The following is a 21,168-nucleotide window of genomic DNA, read 5'->3' on the forward strand; positions in this document are numbered from 1 at the left end:
GGACCCCCCATACACGGTCTTCCACCAAGACAAGGTGCAGCTTAGACCACACCCTGCCTTTCTACCCAAGGTGGTCTCAGCCTTCCACGTCAACCAAGAGATTTTCCTCCCGGTTTTTTTCCCAAAACCTCACTCCTCAGGCAGGGAGCAGCAGCTCCACTCGCTGGATGTCCGTAGAGCTCTCGCGTTCTACATAGAGAGGACCAAACCCTTCCGCAAATCCCCCCAGCTTTTCGTGGCGGTAGCGGACCGTATGAAAGGGCTTCCTATCTCCTCCCAGAGGTTATCCTCGTGGGTTACGTCCTGTATCAGGACCTGTTATGACTTGGCCCATGTCCCTACGGGCCGTGTGACTGCGCATTCTACCAGGGCGCAGGCGTCGTCGCTGGCTTTCCTGGCCCGTGTGCCCATCCAGGAAATCTGTCGGGCAGCGACCTGGTCATCGGTCCACACCTTTGCTTCCCACTACGCCCTGGTACAGCAGTCGAGAGAGGATGCGGCCTTCGGAACTGCAGTGCTCCATGCCGCGACTTCTCACTCCGACCCCACCGCCTAGGTATGGCTTGGGAGTCACCTAACTGGAATGGATGTGAGCAATCACTCGAAGAAGAAAAGACGGTTACTCACCTTTGTAACTGTTGTTCTTCGAGATGTGTTGCTCACATCCATTCCACACCCGCCCTCCTTCCCCACTGTCGGAGTAGCCGGCAAGAAGGAACTGAGGAGCGGGCGGGCCGGCAGGGATATATATTGGGCGCCATGGCGGCGCCACTCCAGGGGGCGACCTGCCGGCCCACTGGAGTTGCTAGGGTAAAAAGTTTCCGACGAACGTGCACGCGCGGCGCGCACACCTAACTGGAATGGATGTGAGCAACACATCTCGAAGAACAACAGTTACAAAGGTGAGTAACCGTCTTTTCCCTAAACCTAAAAGCATACATCTTATTAAATATATATAAACAGTTTTGTAAGATCTATAGACATTAACAAAAAATGGAATAAACTTCTTAAATGAATTTTGTGTGTATAATTTTATTTTATTTTTCTCTGTTTTTGTATATAGCTACCTTTTCTTTCCTTTGAAACCAATAGCTATAATCAAATATCTCTCTTTTAAGGGGATAATTCTTTACACTTCAGTGAATGTCTACTCTATTTCCTTCTACAATAAAAAGAAGCTGGATCTTAATAAATACTTGGAGAATTATCCTTTAATAAATTGGCCAACTAGTGTGTATATTTGCAGATGGCAACAGGGTATTGCTATTATTATTCTCCCAGTGAAATGTTGCTTTCACTATATTTACAAGTAAAATATGGTCCTATTTAACTACAAATGTTTTATTGGCTTATGCCTCATTGCCACCGTCTGTCCAGAGCAACGCTTTCTCCTTGTTCACACTAACAGTGTACTTGGATGTGCATGACTGCTTCAGGGCTGGGATGTCACTCTTTTTAGTGAAAACAGCTCTGGGAGAAACTCTGATGACAGTAACATTTTAAGTTGGGTGACTTTTACATAATTCCAGACTAGTTATGGTTAACCATTTACCAATGGTTTAAAAAGGGCATACAGCTAGAAAAGCCATGGGTCATTGTTGGAATGTAATAGATATAAGAAGCACATCTAGCATCTCTTTTTCTCAAATGGCTTTTGGTGTAAAAAAGCAATATATCCTACAATATCCTTCCTCTTTCAATGGGCAGACAATGTAAAATTGACGTGAGAGGCAAATTCTATCAACGTTGTTTGCTTTTTTCAGTGTTCATAAAAATAAAAACAAAAGAAAACGATGAATTATGGCCTTATGGTTAAAAGATGGGAAGGGGAGAATCTGAGTTCAATTCCTGGGTCTGCTGCAGACATCTTAAGTAACCTTAAGCAAGTCACTTAATCTCTGTGCCTCCGTCTTCCCTTCAGTAAAATGGTGATAGTAAGGCTTCCTTTTCTCACCCTTTTTATTGCTTATTTTATTTAGACTCTCTCACTTGGGACCACTAAACTCTAAATAATAGTAATTTTGCAAAAAACCTAAAAATATCAGTTTGTGGCAGACTAGAAGATAAAATATTTCACAAATGTTAAAACTAAAATGAGGCTTGAACCAAAACTAGTGTTGCTCAAGTCTGTAACTCAGCATGCTTTGAAAGAAAGAAGTTGTATTTTAGTAATCCAGTGCTGACATGTAGAGCCTGTACCACTTGTCACTTGAGATTTGTTATAAAAATAACAGGCTTCATCAGCCTTTCCTTTTCTCTCTAGCTGTTCTCTTAGGTTAGGATCCATTTCTTCTCTGAGTCTTTCATGCTGCAGTGACAGTAGCTGTTTCTAGATGGGCACACCATCCTTCATGGAATCCCTCTTGTATCATAGAGATGCTGGTCTGCAGATCTGTGTAACATACATCTGCTTAGGGCACTCTGGAACAGAGAAACATAGCAGTGTCGTGTTTCCCTTATCTGCATCCTTTTTTTCCCTGTGATATGCCCCTTTTCTGAGATTGTGAACAGCAATTGAATTGTGCTTGTTATCCAGCACTATGAACGGATGGTAAAATTCACCCTGGCATGGAGAACCAAGGCAAAGCCCTGTGCACCATTTATACCTTACTATGGGTACTTATGAAGAGGAGGAGATGGAGGTGAAATAGGTTAGGGTTAAGAGTTCCATTGACCCTACAACTAGCAGGGAGACACTGCAATGATTTTTTCAACCTACTTATATTAATGGAAAGTCAGAAAAGGTAACAATAACACAGGCACTAGTCACTTTGCAGCACCTTATCCTGGCCTTAAAGGTGAAGCTGGATTTCACCTCTCCAAACCCGCCTGTTCAGAGTGAGCATGACAGATCTTTTCATTTTTTTGAAGCTTGCATACTTACCTCTCCTGCATCTTAGTCATTCCTGCCCATACAGTACACAAAGTGTAGGATGACTGAGCCCCCAGATATTTTGAATTGTATCTTGATTATAAGGCTTCTCTTGATTTTTTTTCTACTCAATTGGAGCTTATTTTTATAAGAAAAATGAACTAAAACAAGGGAGGAAGAGGAGAAAAACGTATGCTAATCTACTGCACTAGCAAAAGAAATCACTGTTGGTAGGTTTTAAATACTGCTATGCGAATTACACTCCCTTGAAAAATTTCAAACCGATGCATCACTTACTTTGTCAGTGTACTGTCACAAATCCATCACTATACTCTTCTATTTTGTAGCAGCTTTCTCTGACCCAGTTTTCAAGACACCATCTAGTCAAAACAGCTGCTGAATGAAGCCCATTAAGCCTCAACACTATCTTAACAACAAAAAAAAATCATCACTGGAAGAAACCATTGAAAATGGAAATAGGCTGAATGAACTAGTCAGCTGCACAAACAAATATTTTCAAATGTTCTTTGCCTTGCATTTAATGCATTTCAAGTCAAGCACTGTTTCTGTACATTTTTAGTGCATTATGTGTGGTTTGTTTGTAACTTTAAAAAGAAATGCATAAATCTGACTTCTTGAGTGGAACAGGAAAGTCAAATATATTCTAATGATTGTCTGTGATGACAGCATTTAAATGTAATATTTATGGTTCTGCTGCTGCACTTGAGACCCACTTGTTTTGAGAACACAAAAGGATACTTAGGGGAGGAAGGAGGAGGGAAGAGCAAAATGTTGAGAGCTGTTGTGGTTTGTCAGTTTTTGTTTTAAAAGAATGTCAATTTTATTTCTACTAGATTATTTCCGCCACAGTGTACCTAAATCCAAAAGAATAATGTTTTGCAATGTATAGTGTCAGCCAAACTATGGTGGTTCTGAGGGAGAGAAGAATCAAGGAGCCCAAATGCTCTCCTCCACCACTAGTGCTTCTGCAGAGACATTCATTGAGAGTCAGGAATTGTTTTGTAGGGTGACCAGGTCTCCGGTTTTCGACCGGAACACTCAGTCCAAAAGTGACCCTCGTGGCTTTGGGGCCTTTGGGAAGGGGAGGGACTAGGGTGTTTGATTTTGCGCGACTAGAAAGTTGGCAACTCTAGTTGTGAGTGCTGACAAGAGTGGTCAGTGGAACACAAGGTTATATCTTGGTGGCATGGGAGTGTGGCCATCACCCTGCTTTCCATACACAGAGGTAGATGTAGCTGAAAGGCTGTGCTAGGTAGGAAGTCATGCTACGCAATTTATAAATGTGTCAGAAAAATTTCTCGGTGCTCCTGGAGACATCTGTTCCTGACCTCTATGGGCATAATGTTTCAAGTCATTGCCACTTGCATGATATACATCCTTTCTTTCCTCTTCAGCTCAGCAATAGGTCAGAAGTGCATGTGCATGCACACACACATCGATGTACACATATGAATGTGTACATATAATTATTATATATCTATAAAATTAATTGAAGAAGTTTTGCCATTGACCTCAGTGGCAGCAGGATCAGGCCCCTAATGTTCAAAAAAGCTGCTGGATAGACATCTCTAATAATTGAAATCCTCTATTTGCAGAAAGATTATAACATAGTCATCAGTGGAGCACCTTTCTCCACAACCCTGATCTGGAGAAATCCATATTAGTAGTATAGCAAGCATGTATTATACAGTGTTGACTGACCCGACAGCAGGATGTCACTGCGAGTATTGTGTTGCACCTAAATCCTTTTAGACCAGGGGATCTCAAACTAGGGGCCGGGACTACTCAGGGAGTCACAATGTTATTACATGGGGGGTCGTGAGCTGTCAGCCTCCACCCCAAACCCCACTTTGCCACTAGCATTTATAATGGTGTTAAATCTGTAAATAAGTGTTTTTAATTTAAAAGGGAGGGTCACACATAGAGGCTTGCTATGTGAAAGGGGTCACCAGTACAAAAATATGAGAACAACAGTTTTAGACATTTGGTAAGCTGCTCTGTGTACTATGGACTGAGAGGCAACCATTGCAGAGACTCCAAATAAGCTTTATAGGCAATTTCATTGACTTTATAGGCATTATCCCTGCACACACAAAGTCAGAGTTTTGACTAATTATATATGGAAAGACTTCTGGGAGAAATCTGCCCTCATATATTCATTTCTGTTGGGATATTTTTTCAGATTACTAAGATTTGTATAATGTTAATTCTCTCAGAAATTGAAATGTGCATATTTTTTTCTTTAACATAGTGCCTTCTGCTTATTAGTACAGCTACTGTGTGTGTATGTGTGTGTGTATAGCTATAACTAGATAGATACTTTCTGAAAATATCACCACCCCTGATGTATGAAACCCTCAGTTCTTCTTTGAGTGCTGGTCCTTATGTGTATTCCACTGTGGGCATGCATGTGCTTTGTGTGCCTGAGATTAGAAGATTCTTGCTATCAGTGTCTGTTGGTCTGCGCCCTTCTACTTCATGTGTTTTGAAGGAAAGTACATGGGGCAGGGTAGATTGACCATGTCTCCAATCCTTTTTACCATGACATGGTCAATGACAGACCCTTCAATGTCCATGGACTTGATCCTCTGACTTTAAACCTTAAATATTGTAAATAAGAGTTTTTTAGCTAGATTTAGTCTTAGTTGCTCTAGAATTCGTTATTAGAATTTGAGGACATCCCTTCCCATTGGAGGAACCCCCCATTCCCAGTACAGGACTCAGATTATGCCCAGGATTCTGGGCCTTAAGAACTGTATCTTCTGGCCCTTCTCCTTTCTGGTCAGCAGTGACCTCCAGCTGTGCCTTTACTTCCTTTGAAAAGCTCTCTTTCTAATAAGGTGCTCCATGTGCTGCTCCTTTCCTGGATGACCCTGGCAAGCAGGAATTCAGATGTAGGAAATATCTTACAAAGTGTGCAATGAGGCCCTATTCTGATCCTGGCCAGGCAGACCACTGTGACCATTGGGCAGAAGCATCGAGAAGAGCAGCTCCTAGCAGTGCAATGTCTGACTCAGGTGGGCAAAAGGAGAGCCAAAGACTCTACTCCTCAGGCTCAGCAGGAGACTAGAAAACGCTCTCAGAAACCTTGGGGTAAATTCCCACCTAACTCCACCTCCAAAAGGATGGCTTCTTCCCCGTCTCTGTCCAAAATGGGTGATCCCTCATGTTCTGGTTCCAGAGATGTAGGTGCTCCGAAGACTCATGGGTCCAACTAACAGAAGTACCTAGTACTTAGTACCTAGTACTGGCCCTGACATCTGGAGCGAGACCAACTCCATCAGTAGCCAGCACTCAATACCAGGAACCAAGTGAACTATCATTATAGATCAATAGATAGACGTAGAGAGCCCAGACACTGTCAATACCACCATGGTTTCATAAAGAAGCACCAGTCTCTGAAAGCCTCCCTTCACCAGCTCTGATGGTATATGAAGAAAAGTGTCTGCATCTCCCAAGAGTGGGAGAGAGTTGTACCATTCCAGAGGATATTTTCATGCACTTGGATTCACAATCTCCCTTTCTATAATAACCCGTCCTCATGAGAGAGGTTCTGACAAAAATGGTCCACAGAGACTATGAAAGGGAGAAGTCCATCTCCCAATCTGTCTACTAGTTGTCATATGCCATCTTCAGTGGTACCAGTGACACCACCCATAGACATAGATCTGATAGTCCAACAGCTCCTCCATGTAGAGAGGGCAGCCCAGACAGAGGATCAAGAATCTTTTAGGCCCCACCTTACATGTCTGGATACCTTCCAGAGGACAACTAGTACCCAGTGCCTTAGGGACCTCCATATCCTGCCTTTGACACACTAACTGCTCTTATTGGGAACCATGGTGACTGAATCTACGATCCTGTCTGGAGTCTCATCACCCGTCTAAGCTGAAATACAATAAGGACAAATGCAAAGTACTCCACGTAGGAAGGAACAATCAATTGCACACAGACAAAAGAGGAAATAACTGTCTAGGAAGGAGTACTGCAGAAAGGGATCTGGAGGTCATAGTGGATCACAAACTAAATATGTCAAGAGTGTAACACCGTTGCAAAAACCCCCCAAACATCATTCTGGAATCTATTAGCAGGCATGTTGTAAGCAAGACATGAGCAGTAATTCTTCTGTTCTATTCCACAATGATTATGCTTGAGCTGGAGTATTGTGTCCAGGTCTGGATGCCACAGTTCAGGAAGGATGTGGACAAATTGGAGGATGTCCAGAGAAGAGCAATGAAAATAGTTAAACATCTAGAAAACGCCGCCTATGAGGAAAAATTGAAGAAACTGGATTTGTTTAGTCTGGAGAAGAAAAGATTGAGAGGAGATATAACAGTTTACAAGTACATAAAAGGTTGTTACAAGGAGGAGGGTAAAAGATTGTTCTTGTTAACCTCTGAGGACAGGACATGAAGCAATGGGCTTAAATTGCAGCAAGGGAGATTTAAGTTGGACATTAGGAAAAACTTCCTAACTGTCAGGATAGTAAAGGGCTGGAATAAATTGCCTAGGGAGGCTGTGGGATCTCCATCATTGGAGATTTTTAAGATTAGGTTAGACAAACTCCTGTCTGGGATAGTCTAGGTAACACTTAGTCCTGCCTTGAGTGCTTGTGACTGGACTAGAAGACCTTGGGAGGTCCCTTCCAATCCTACAATTCTATGATTCTACCCTATTAGACCAACCAGATCTCTATCAAGAAGCCATTGAAGAGGAAGAAGAGGAGGCTGATCCAGTGGTACTGCTGGTACTGTCATGAATATCATCCTCATCCCTGGATGAGGCAGTTGCTTCTGCCTCATCCTCTCCCTGGATGACCATAGACAGTTTCAAGAGCTGTCAAGGAGTGGCAGACTCCCAAATCCATATAGAAGCTCAGGACTCTCATCACAAGCTCTTGGATGTTTTACAACTCTCAAGACATATAAGAGTAGCACTCCTCATAAAAGAGGTCATTCTAGAACTGCTCAGAACTGTATGGCATACTCCAGCAACAGATGCGTACTTCTAAAAAGGTGGAAAAGAGGGACTTCATTCCACCCGTGAGTGCAGTTTTTGTTTATCCATCCTGCCATGAACTCATTGGTGGCCCAACTGACCAAAGAGAGGATTAGGCAACAGCACCTAAGATCTACTGCTGCAGATGAGGAGGCCAAATGTTTGGACCTTTTGGGAAGGAAGGTTTTGATGTCAGTCAGCCTCCAGTTCAGAATATTCAACTACCAAGTCATGCTATCAAAGTACAATTTCATGAAATACGTGAAGTTCTCGGAATTTAAGGATAAACAACCTCTGGAGGATAGGGCATAATTTCAGGCCCTTATCAGTGAAGAAAAGTTGATGGATAGATCATCACTACAGGCTGAAGTTGGTGCAGCAGATACAGCATCAAGATCAATAGCAATGGCTATAGTCAGTGGTCAATCTGTGGAATTGGTGCATTTGTCACCAGGTTACCCTATCAGCAGTACACCTCCCAGGCTGCACAATTCACTAGCAAATAGCTTCAACAGACATTTCTTGACCAGCTGTGAATGGAAGCTGCATGATTTCATGGTGAACAATATATTCACTTACTGGGAAATCTCATGTTGGGACCTCTTCATATCTCACAAAATGCAAAATTTCCTTCTCCAGAGGGGCTCAGGGTCAGAACTCCTTGTGCCCATCTAGACTCATGGATAAGTCATTTAAGATACAATTTTCCCCATTCCACTCTTACCTCGAGTTCCCTGAAAGATCCAACAGGATGGAGTCATAGGCACAGTTGCTGAGGGTGCTGCAACACCCCCAGGTTTTACTGTGAAAAGTTTGCTGATGCTGTCAGAACAAAGCTTAAATTATTTTGCGATTCTTGAGAATCTGGGAGCTGTGCTGCACCTGTGTGGTGTGAGCAGGAATTGTGCTTTTTCACATTGCTTTTGAACACACATGGTTTACAGTTTAATTATCTGACTTTCAGCACCCCCACTATAAAAAGTGTTCCAGCACCGCTGGATGGAGTGACAATCATTCTCTTCACTCCCTGATGGCCCTGGCAGTTGTGATTTCCCAGCCTTCTTCACATGTCAACCTGTCCACCTAGCAGCATCTAATCTTTCCTTGATCTTTTGACCCAGGACAAAGGCAAGGTCAGACATCCCAGTCTGGACTCTCTCCATCTCATGGCATGGTGTTGGATTGGTGTCAGACATGTGACAGACATTTTCAGAAGCCATTCAATCCATCCTCAACAACAGTAGGAAAGAATCCAGCAGGAAATGCTACTTAGCCAAGTGGAAGAAATTCTCTGTTTGGGCCCACCGTCGCCACATGTCCCCAGAGGAATCAGGCATTGGATTTTCTCTTGTGGGCCTTTCCCTTAGCTCATTGCTCACTGTGAGTTCACTTGGTGGTGATCAGCACCTGCAACCCTTCAGTTGATGAGCATTCCATTTTCACCCACCCTGTGACAGTACATTTTCTTAAAGGTTTGGTTAGAATCTTTACTTCAATAACCGTTCTCACTGCAATCTGGGCTTTTTGACTAGGTACTCTGGACCTTAACTAAGCCACTGTTTGAACTATTAGCTGGGTGCTCAATGTCTCACTTATTGATGAAGCTTGCCTTCTGAGCGGCCATCATTTCTGCTAGAAGAGTGGGGGAACTTGGAACCCTTGTAGCTGATCCACCCTATAAAGTATTCTATAAGGATGAAGTCTCATTGAGGCTACACCCAAAATTCACCGCTAAAGTAAACTCAGACTTTCACATAAATCAGACAATACAGCTACCTATATTTTTCCAAAGCCTCATGCCAGCACTGAAGATAAAAGACTTCATTCTCTGTTTGTGTGACAAATATTAGTGCAAAGAACAAAATCAATCAGCAAGTTACCTAGACTATTTCTTTCCCTAGTGGAGCAAATGAGAGGTCAATGGATCTCCTCAGAAAGTGTTTAAGAGCATTTCAGGCTGTATCCTTCTGTATCAGTTGTTGCATCTTCCTCTCCTGCATGGAACAAGAGCCCACTTAACTAGAGTGCAAGCAGCTTTAGTAGCCTTGCCCTAAGAAATAAAGCAGCAACATAGAGTTCCATTTGTACCTTCATGACACATTATGCCATAGTGCAAGCCTCCGTAACTAACACATTCTTTGGTGTGTCAGTCCTCCAATCATCTTTGCTGCCCTGATCCTCACACCCTTCTCATTGCCAGCATGTCAGTCACCCACAGTGAAATAGAATAAACGTAGGGACAAGCACTCAAAGAAGAAAGAGAAATTACTTACCTTAAAGTAACTGAATTTCTTCAAGATGTGTGGTCCCTATCTGTATTCCACTACCTGCCCTCCTTCCCCTCTGCTTCACATTCTTTCCTTAATTTATGGTAGAGAAGGAACTGGAAAGGTGGTTGTTCCACGCTGCCTTTTATACCTTTTGTTCAGAGCATGAGGATGAGAGGGGAGGAGATGCAGACCAACAGACACTGCAAACAAGAATCTTCCAGTGTGAGGTGCATGGAGTGTATGTGTACCAACAGTGGAATACAGATAGGAACCACACATCTTAAAAAACTCAGCTTGCTGTAAGGTAAGTAGCTTTTCTTTCCAAGAAAATTTCCCTTCAGTTGTGGGCATGATACTATGAAACTATTATTTTGTTTTGTAATGACAAATCTGAATGTTTTTGTAACACGAATATGAGAAATCATGCAACTTCTGAAACTGTGATTTTTAAATCAAATATAATTCAGTACTTTTGTCTAGGGTACCTTCAGGAACATTTTAAATTTCCTCTATATGTTAACCTAAGTTGAATTATAAAGAACATTTGCTTGTAGTTTCAGCTAGTTTAATGTTGAGTGGTAACTTTTCTTTATGCCAAAATGAATTTGACAGGTTTCTTTTTTTCCTACTCTTCTGCACAGGTATCATTTTTCTTGTTCATTATATTTGTGGTATATACCATGCTGCCCTTCAACATGAGAGATGCTATAATTGCCAGTGTCTTGACCTCTTCATCTCACACCATTGTGCTGAGCATCTGTCTATCAACTACAACCATCATAAAGGAACACTTGGTTTGGCAGGTAGGTGATTAATAGAATTAATCATTGATTACGCACTGAATTGCCAGGTAAACATGGCAGCAGATACTGTGATCTGTGCTTGGGAACATGAATTTATTTCTCTTTGCATTTTTGTATTGCTTGTCAACCTGATTCACAGCTTCCCACTTTCTTATATTAAGGTTAAATGTCAGTAATGTTAATGGATAGCTGAACATGCACTCCACCAGTAGAAGCAACAGCTGCTTAGTAATTATCAATGCAGAAACTGAGGTTAGCATAACCTTTCTAAATGGCATATCCATTATCCTGATTGCTGAATTACAATACCATTTTTTCAAGTAAAGACTATTTCTAATTGGTAACTCAGCTCTGTTATTTTTGTATGAGACATTGTGTACAGTTAAATTCACAGATGTTTTAAAAAATTCAAATTATCAGAATTTTTTGTTATTTGTAATAATATATGAATCTCAGCTTTGATTTTAAAACAAATTTTGAAGGGAAAATTTACATTTCATTTGGAAGACAACTTTCATGTTATCTGTGTTAGTATATCCCTACAGAAGTAGATGGGCTTGTTTAGGAACAAATTATCATTTTTCTTTTGCACTGAAACTGCATTGCTTAAAAAACAATTTGCTTAGTTTTTTGTAAATGTATACATGAAACAGGCAAGAAAATTAACAAATGACAGTAAGAATAACAACCAATCAATTCATTAGAAAGCGGTGAAGAATGAAACCATTTCCATTCACGTTTTGGAACTTTAATTAGAAAAATGTAGAGAATCCAAGTATAGTTTGTGTATAATGTGTTCAAATCATAGGTGAATGTCAATAAAGTCAACTTAAATATCTCCTACTTTAGGAAAGTAGATTTTAGGTTTACCTCCAGCTCTGAATGCAGAGTTGTGTTATCAAAAATATTAAATGGGGCATGAGGAGAAGATTATCTGAGGTTTATTTCTTTGTAGGAGTTTCACTTGAATGAGGAACATGGCCTCACTTTCTTCCTGCCCATTGGTGGTGATTTTTGGTCTTTAGGTTGGGGGAACACAAAGAAGGTGCAATTGTTCTGGGCCTTCTGCAAGACCAGAATATTATATGAAACATTCAACCACATTTTTAAAAAAATCATTATTGATAATTGTAGTAGCCACCACTTATGTGTGTGTGATGTATCTGCATAATATCTGTGTATCTGGTGCATAACTGGTTGGAAAACCATTCCCAGAGAATAGTTATCAGTGAGTCAGAATCATACTGGAAGGGCATAATGAGTGTGGTCCCTGAGGGATCAGTTCTGAGTCCGGTTCTGTTCAATATTGTCATCAGTGATTTAGATATGATTATAATTCAAAATGATCTAGACAAACTGGAGAATGGTCTGAAGTGAATAGGATGGAATTCAGTAAGGACAAATACAAAGTATTCCACTTAGGAAGGAACTGGGGATTATAGTGGACAACAAGCTAAATATGGGTCAACAATGTAACACTGTTGCAAAAAAAGCGAACATCATTCTGGGATGTATTAGCAGGAGTGTTTTATTCAAGAAGTAATTCTTCCGCTCTACTCTGTGCTGATTAGGTCTTAACTGGAGTATTGTGTCCAGTTCTGGGTGCCACATTTCAGGAAAGATGTAGACAAATTGGAGAAAGTTCAGAGAAGAGCAACACAAATGATTAAAGGTCTAGAAAACATGACCTCTGAGTGAAGATTGAAAAAACTGGGTTTGTTTAGTCTGGAAAAGAGGTGACTGAAAGGGGACATAATAGTTTTCAAGTACATAAAAGGTTGTTACAAGGAGGAGGGAGAAAAATTATTCTCCTTAACCACTGAGGATTGGGCAAGAAGCAATTGGCTTAAATTACAGCAAAGAAGGTTTAGGTTGTGTCCCTGCCTGCAGGTATATGGGATCTTGGGGAGCAATTACCACACAGCTGGGGTTCCAATTAATTTCTTTATTAAAGGAAAAAAAAGGAAGTGGTGGGAATTTAATAATGAAATACGATGGGATGGGGTGTATAGGGTGTTTACAATAGACAACGATGGGGGAGGTTCTTCTTATTGAACAGTGTAGGGAGTTCTAATAGTGGGCTACAGCAAGTGGGGTTCAGCACAATGGGATACAGTACAGTCAATAAGCAACTCTAGATACAGTGTGGAAATGCAAAGCGTACCCAAAAGAAATGCAAAATAAAATGGTAGCTTCTATATGAGTTAATAGCTAGATACACAATGTAACACAGTGGCATCAATGCAAATACAAAGTATATCAGAAAAGTGGAGGCAACCAATGGGGTGTTATAATTACAAGTAAAATGTGAGTTACAGTACAACAATACAATATCAATATGAAGGCTGGGTCAAGAAACAGGAGGGGGGGGGAGTGAGTGATTAGTGGTATGCAGACGAGCGGCTGGAAGCAGCGAGAGACTCTGAAGCCCTGCAGGGTAAGGACAACGGAGCAGTGTGATGGTGATCTTCGGTAGGGGAGGGACAGCGGAGAAGTGTAAAGAAGGGCTAGAGAGAGGTTTAAGCAACAAGCGGACACCAAAAACAAAGGTAAAAAAAACAGCAAAGGGTTTGGGAAGTTTCACAGGAGGAGAAGCCGCAAGGGGTTTGGGAGGTTCGGAGGGTGATGCAGACGCGGGGTGGGGGAAGCAGCAAGGAGTCGGGAAGTTCGGAGGGAGTGCAGATGCGGGGGAAAAGCAGCAAAGGGTTATAACAGGGAGACACGGAGGAGCACACAGAGGGGGAGATTGGAGCGGGGGAAAAACAGACACGGGAAAGTTCAAGGAGAGATCAGGACAGCAGGAAGGCGAATTTAAGCAGCAAAAAACCTTATCTATCTTAACCAACAACTAGGCAAAACAACAAATATCACAATTCTAAGCAAAGCTATAACAAGCAACTATATGGAGCAACAAAACAGTAAATTATAACAAGGCAGTTGAAACTTACAAGCTCTACAATCTTAACAAACTATGACTTATTAAACTAAAAAAAACAAGACCTATGGTGCACCTTATGCTATGGGGAGGTTACAGAGGGCAGAGTGGTATGTGTCCAGGACCCAGCTCCCAAGGAAGCCAAGGGATGGTGGCTACAGCGGTGGATACAGCTGAAAGCAGAGAGCCCCAAGGCAAAGCCCACAGGAGCAGAGCTTAGCAGCGGCACAAACTTATTTTTAGCGGCAAAGAGCCCTGGAGTTTAAGAGAGGTTTTAAGACACAGACCAAGGTTTAGCTTGAGTCTGTGTGCTGGGGAAACAGAGCCAGCAGCTAAAATAATAAAATAAAAGTATAGAAAGTTTTACAGAGGGATTCTTACCAGTCCCCAGGGCAGCAGCAAAGGCAGAAGCAGCAGCAACATCAGAAGAGGCAAGGAGGGCTTGGTACAGTCTCAATAATCAGGAGATCTCTCAGGTAGCAATTCGTTCTTCGTGGGGGGGGGGCGTTCAAAAATGGGGGTACGCTCAAAAATAAAACGAGAGCGGAGAAAGGACCCCCCCAGAACCCCTGGCTGATCAGACCAGGCAGCAATGCAGGAACCTTTCTGAGGTGTGTTTCAAAAATGTCTGGTTTTAAAGGTAAACTTGGGCAGTTTCCCGCCAGTAATCCTGATAGGCTCCCTCTGTCACACGGGAGGGGGCACAGGGAAAAAACTGAAGGTAAGCCCAGAGACATGCCTGGACATAGTCCTGTGCAATAGGTGACTCAAGAGCACATGAGGCCTATGACTCATGCCCAGGATCTTAAAAACACATTAGGTCTTGCAGCTCTGGACATTGCCTACCCTACACCAAGCCCAGGCTCAACGAGGTGATAACAGGACTAACCCTTTGAACAGGGCAGTGGTCCCACTTAGCACCCAGCACAAGTGGCCATCCCTTTGAGAAGGGCAATGGCTCTTGTTAAACAACTTAAGGGGCCCTCCCTTTGAGAAGGGCAGTGGCCCTGGTAAACAACTTAACAGCCAGGGAAGGGCAGCCACAGGAGAACAGAAAACAAAATGGAGTCTGGGGACAGCTGTAAGAAACAAAATGGAATAGGGGATAGCTGTAACAGACAGATTGGACATTAGGAAAATCTTCCTAACTGTCAGGGTGGTTAAGCACTGGAATAAATTGCCTGTGGAGGTTGTGGAATCTCCATCATTGGAGATTTTAAGAGCCGGTTAGACAAACTCCTGTCTGGGATGGTCTAGATAATAACAGATGACCTCTCAAGGTCCCTTCCCGTCCCATGATTCTATGAATAAAAGGAAAATGGATTCTGCATACAGTATCCATGTGTGGTTGTTATGGCAGTTAACAAGATTATTTGTTGTTGTTTTTTACCAGCATGCTTTTCTAGCTCTTCAAAATTTCGCACAACCAAATGGCTTCATCCCTAATGTGGCCATTTTGCAAATGGCTGGTGCCTACTTCTAGCTGGCAAAGTACCAGTTATGTTGTCCTCCACCATTTGCCTTTTCATGGCTCTAGAGATGGCACAACCTCACACTCCATTCTGGTAACTCTTATTGCAGCCATTTCCCCCTAAAGGTTATATTTTGAGAGTATATTATTTGTTAGGGAGAGAAGTGTTTCTACAATCTATACAAGGAAATTTACTTGTTCCACAGAAACAATAATAACTTCCATCATCTGTATCTTCCTGTTTGGTGTGGAGACAATGGAAGAAATACTTTGTGCAGCCAGCGAATTTGTATAGAAATTTGTATAGAATTTTCAGGACAGTATTCCAATTTTTTTTTTAGGTGAAGAAAAGCTGGATTTGTCTCTCCAATTACATGGGAGAAAGAAATAAAGTGTATGCCAGTGATGTACCTCAAACTGAATTTCATATCTTAATTTTGCTCTCTGACTCTCAGCAGTGCACTCAGTACATGAATACATTGAAGCACAATGAAGTAAAGAAAATTTACCATTGTATATTTTTGGAAGTGAGGTGGCAAAGTTTGCAGTCGATACTAAACTGCTCAAAATAGTTAAGACCAAAGCAGACTGTGAAGAACTTCAGAAAGATCTCACAAAACTAAGTGATTGGGCAACAAAATGGCAAATGAAATTTAATGTGGATAAATGTAAAGTAATGCATATTGGAAAAAAATAACCCCAACTATACATACAATATGATGAGGGCTAATTTAGCTACAAGAAGTCAGGAAAAAGATCTTGGCGTCATCGTGGATAGTTCTCTGAAGATGTCCACGCAGTGTGCAGAGGGGTCAAAAAACCAAATAGGATATTAGGAATAATTAAAAAGGGGATAGAGAATAAGGCTGAGAATATATTATTGCCATTATATAAATCGATGGTACGCCCACATGTCGAATACTGCATACAGATGTGGTCTCCTCATCTCAAAAAAGATATATTGGCACTAGAAAAGGTTCAGAAAAGGTCAACTAAAATGATTAGGGGTTTGGAGAGGGTCCTATATGAGGAGAGATCAAAGACGTTAGGACTCTTCAGCTTGGAAAAGAGGAGGCTAAGGGGGGATATGAAAGAGGTATCTAAAATCATGAGTGATGCGGAGAAAGTGGATAAGAAAAAGTTATTTACGTATTCCCATAATACAAGAACTAGGGGTCACCAAATGAAATTAATAGGCAGCAGGTTTAAAACAAATAAAAGGAAGTTCTTCTTCACGCAGCGCACAGTCAACTTGTGGAACTCCTTACCTGAGGAGATTGTGAAGACTAGAACTATAACAGTATTTAAAAGAGAACTGGATAAATTCATGGTGGTTAAGTCCATAAATGGCTGTTAGCCAGGATGGGTAAGGAATGGTGTCCCTAACCTCTGTTTGTCAGAGGATGGAGATGGATGGCAGGAGAGAGATCATTTGATCATTACCTGTTAGGTTCACTCCCTCTGGGGCACCTGGCATTGGCCACTGTCAGTAGACAGGATAGTGGGCTAGATGGACTTTTGGTCTGACCCAGTATGGCCTTTCTTATGTTCTTATATTGCCCTCTTACATCTCTATACATGACAATAGGTATATTTTCTGATTTGCTGCTGTTAATGTGTAATATTCAGTCCATATAACATGCCATTCAGGGTGTGGAGGATACATTGGAAATCATTGTTTAATACTTATTAACACTTATTTACTTATCTTTAGGTGTTTTGGTGTATTACACAGGTCTATAAATGAACTAGAATAGCTCTTCTCAATTATGTAACAGGACCATGCGATAAAAACTTTCCTTTAACAAAGAGTGGTTGTCAGTGAGGATTAGATAGGGGTTTGGAATAAAGTTGTTCCATAAAGATTAGTAGTTAAAATCTAGAGAAAAGCAAGCTGCCAGCAGACTGAACCTCTAGACCTTGAATTCTTTTGAGGCTGAATTGGACAAATTATAGTTATGGAGCTAAATTTGGCTCTGATTTAAAATAAATAAACAAATATTTTGGCTCCACTTTGGCCAATATAGATTGGCTCCATAAAAAAGAAAGTAGCTTATGCTGCCAGCCATTAATTGTATTTATTTTGTTTGATAACAAAGCAACAAATTTTTTTGTAGAATACCCCAGCTTCAAAGACATAATAATATGCTCTAATTTATGTAATTGCACATTTTATCCATTTGTACTGTTTACTTATTTTACAAAATAATTAGAAATGGGATGGTAGCAAGATAGTCAATATTCCTGCAGTCAGACCTCAAATACTAGAGTGTACACAAATGCCTGGACTCCCATTTTGAATTAAATCAGTTCTCAGTGAAGAATTTAGTTACAGAAATGATGTATATGTCAGATAATGGGTGTTGTCTGATGTGTACTCTGATCCCCGGCCCACCGGACGAAAGGAATGCAAGTTCAGAAATACATAATCATTTTTGGACTAGGTTGTACATTAGTGTCTTTACTGTAGCTTTGATTAGTCTTCAAAACAAACTTTACCCAACATGGGTTGAGAATAAAATGTGTATCCAAAAGATTTAACATACTCCAGGTTTAACCTTAACAGCAATGATCACTAACAACATATCTGTAATAAAACGCTTTTTTCACTCCTTCGGTCCTGTCTCCATCTTTTTTTAGTTAGTTAAACAGGGGAAAAAAACACAGTAGGGAAAGAAAATGGCATCAGGTATATTTTAATTGGCTACTACTAGATGTCTTTTCTCATTCCTATTGGGGAAAAAAGAGTGAGCTTTTTCTTTGTTTCTGCACCTATGGGAACACCCCATCCCCCTGAAATAAATGTTAATAACATCTTTATTGAAAAAACGTAATCACAGTGTGGGTGAAAATGTAATAGATTCATAGATTAAAACACCAGAAGGAACCATTCTGATTATGTAGTCTGATCTCTTGCATAACAGAGGCCATAGCACTTCTGGTAATTAATTTCTGTTTGAACTAGAGCATATCTTTTAGAAAAAATCTAGTCTTGATTTTAATAATGTGCAGTGAGAGAATCACCACAACCCTTGGTAAATTATTCCAATGGTTAAGTAACCTCACTGTTATAAAATCTTGGTCTTATTTCTGGTCTGATTTTTGTCTAGCTTCAGTATCAGCCATTGGATCTTGTTATACGTTTGTCAGTGAGATTGAAGAGACCAGTATCAAATATTTGTTTCCTATTTAGGTACTTCTAGACTGTCATTAAGTCACTTCTTAACTTAATAAGCTTAATAAATTGAGCTTCTTAAGTCTTTCATTATAATTATCCTTTAATCATTTTTGAGGTTCTTCTATGAACCCTCTCCAATTTTCAACATCCTTCTTGAACTGTAGATACCAGAACTGGACATGGTATTCCAGTAGCAGTCATACCAGTGCCAAACACAGAGATAAAATAAGATCTCTATTCATACTGTATATTCTCCTGATTGTACATCCAAGAATTGAATTAGCCCTTTTGGCCAGCGTGTCACACTGGGAGCTCATGTTAAGCTGATTACTCACCATGATTCCCAAGTTTTTTGCAGCATTACTGCTTCCCAGGATAGAGTCCCCCAACCTGTGAGTATGGCCTGTAAGGTTTTTTCCTAGATATTTATATATACCTATATTAAAATGCATGTTGTTTGCTTCCACCTATCTTACCACACAATCCAGATTGTTCTGTATGGGTGACCTGTCCTCTTCATTATTTAGCACTCCCCTAATTTTTGTGTTATCTGCAAACTTTCACTCATCATTTTATGTTTTCTTCAAGGTCATTAATAAAAATATTAAATAGTGTTGAACCAAGAACAGATCCCTGCAGGACCCCACTAGATACACTGCATATCAAAGATGAGTCCCTATTCACAATTACGTTGTGAAATTCATCAGTTAGCCAATTTTTAATCCATTTAATTTGTGCCATGTTTGTTTGTATCATTCTAGTTTTTTAATCAGAATGGAGTGCAGTAGCAATTAAAATGCCCCATAGAAGTCTAAATATATTACCTCAATACTATTACCTTTATCAACCAAACTTGTAATCTCATAAAAAAAATCAAGTTAGTTTGACGGGATCTATTCTGCATTAATCCATGCTGCTTGGGATTAATATTACCCCCGTTTAAGTCTTTATTAATCAAGTCTAGTATCAGCTGTTCCATTATTTTGCCTCGGATTGATATCAGATTGTCATTTCTATAATTACCCAGGTTCATCCCTTTTTTAAATATTGGCACAACATTGACTTTTTCCAGTCCTCTGCAACTTCCCAGTGTTCGAAGAGTTACTGGAAAATCAACATTAATGGTCCAGTGAATTCCTCAGCCTGATTTTTAAAAAAAAAACTTTTAGATGCAAATTATCCAGACCTGCTGATTTACAGATGTCAAACTTTAGAAGGTACTGTTTAATATCCTCCTGAATAACTGTGGGAATGGAAAGTATTTCTTCATTCACAGAAAGGATAAGAGGGAAAAAAAAGAGGAAAGGGGAGAGTTGTGGTCCTCCTCTCAGATTTCTACTGGCCCACTACCTTGCTAGGTAGTGAAGGACACGACATGGACCTGCAGAAAATACCAGATCTTTTGAAGCAGGGACTCCTTCATTCAGACCAAGAACACCTAATGTTAACAGCCTAGGCATTGGAAGAGAAGTGTAGTTGAGCATGGATTCTCTTTCTCTCTTGGAAATCCTAAAATAGGCTTCTAAGGGAGGTTGTGGAATCCCCGTGATTGGAGGTTTGTAAGACCAGGTTGGACAAACATCTGTCAGGAGGGATCTAAGTTTACTTTGTCCTGCCACAGCCCACAGTTGGATTTGCTGACTTCTTGAGATCCCTTCCAGCCCAACATTTCTATGATTCTGTGATGATCATATACTATGGCTACATTATCAGGCTTTTTCCTCTAATGCAGAACAGAAATATTTGTTAAATACTTCTACCTTTTCTGCATTATTATTGAAAATTCTACCATTTCCATCTAGTAATGGATCAATATCATTGTTAGGATTCCTTTTATACCTAATATACTTCAAAAAAATCCTTCTTATTGCCATTGACTCTTCTGGCCATTGATCTCTCCTTGTGTCTTTTTGCTTTCTTTGTCAATTTTCTACATTTCTAATTTCTAGTTTTTAACTTGTATTGACTGCAATCAACTTCCCTTTTTTATTCAATACATATAAATTTGTATAACTGTTTTCACTTCCCTTCTAAACCAGACTAGTTTTTAACTAATGTAGCTTTCTTTCCCAGTTGTGGCTTTTTGGGCATCTAGTAAAAATATTCTTAAATAGTTCCCAATTATTTTTGACATTATTCTATTTTATTTTTCTCTTCCAGCAGTTTTAGCTCATCATTCCTTTCAGTTTTGTGGAATTAGCTCTTTTAAAGTGCCAAGTGTATGTATTACTGATTTGAACTTTATTCTGTTTGCATATAACAAATGTAATCAAACCATGATCATTTGCACCTAAGGAATCTCTGCTTTTTAATTCTGTGATCAAGTCCCCTTTATCAGTCAAGACAGGTCTAATATAGAATTCCCCCATGTTGGTTGTAACACATTTTGAGCAGGAAATTGTCATCTAAATTATTTACAGATTCTAAGGTCGGTCTTAGTACTGGCAGTATGAGACTTCCTGCATGTGTCACTCAGGGTATGTCTAGTTGGCAAATTGAAGGCGTGATTGTAGTGTGGGTAGGCATACTAGTGCCAGGTTTAATCTAGTTGGAAAAAATATAACAATATTAGTGAAGATGTGACAGTACGGGCTCCAGTGCATTCTAGCCACTCCATTAG

General features: G+C 40.4%; 1 protein-coding gene across 3 annotated transcripts in view; it reads left to right on the forward strand.

Moving 5' to 3' along the window:
• ADCY2 (adenylate cyclase 2) overlaps positions 1–21,168 on the forward strand; it is a 459,805-nt gene that overhangs the window by 126,443 nt on the left and 312,194 nt on the right. For 2 of the 3 annotated variants that reach the window (XM_030551678.1, XM_030551680.1), the window contains one exon: positions 10,803–10,964. The exons of the other annotated variant lie outside the window; for it this stretch is intronic. In XM_030551678.1, coding sequence (XP_030407538.1) covers positions 10,803–10,964 — 162 coding nt within the window. The remainder of the gene's footprint in view (positions 1–10,802; positions 10,965–21,168) is intronic. 3 annotated transcript variants of the gene reach the window in all.

This window comes from Gopherus evgoodei, chromosome 2, assembly GCF_007399415.2.
Source record: "Gopherus evgoodei ecotype Sinaloan lineage chromosome 2, rGopEvg1_v1.p, whole genome shotgun sequence".
Classification (NCBI taxonomy): domain Eukaryota; kingdom Metazoa; phylum Chordata; order Testudines; family Testudinidae; genus Gopherus; species Gopherus evgoodei.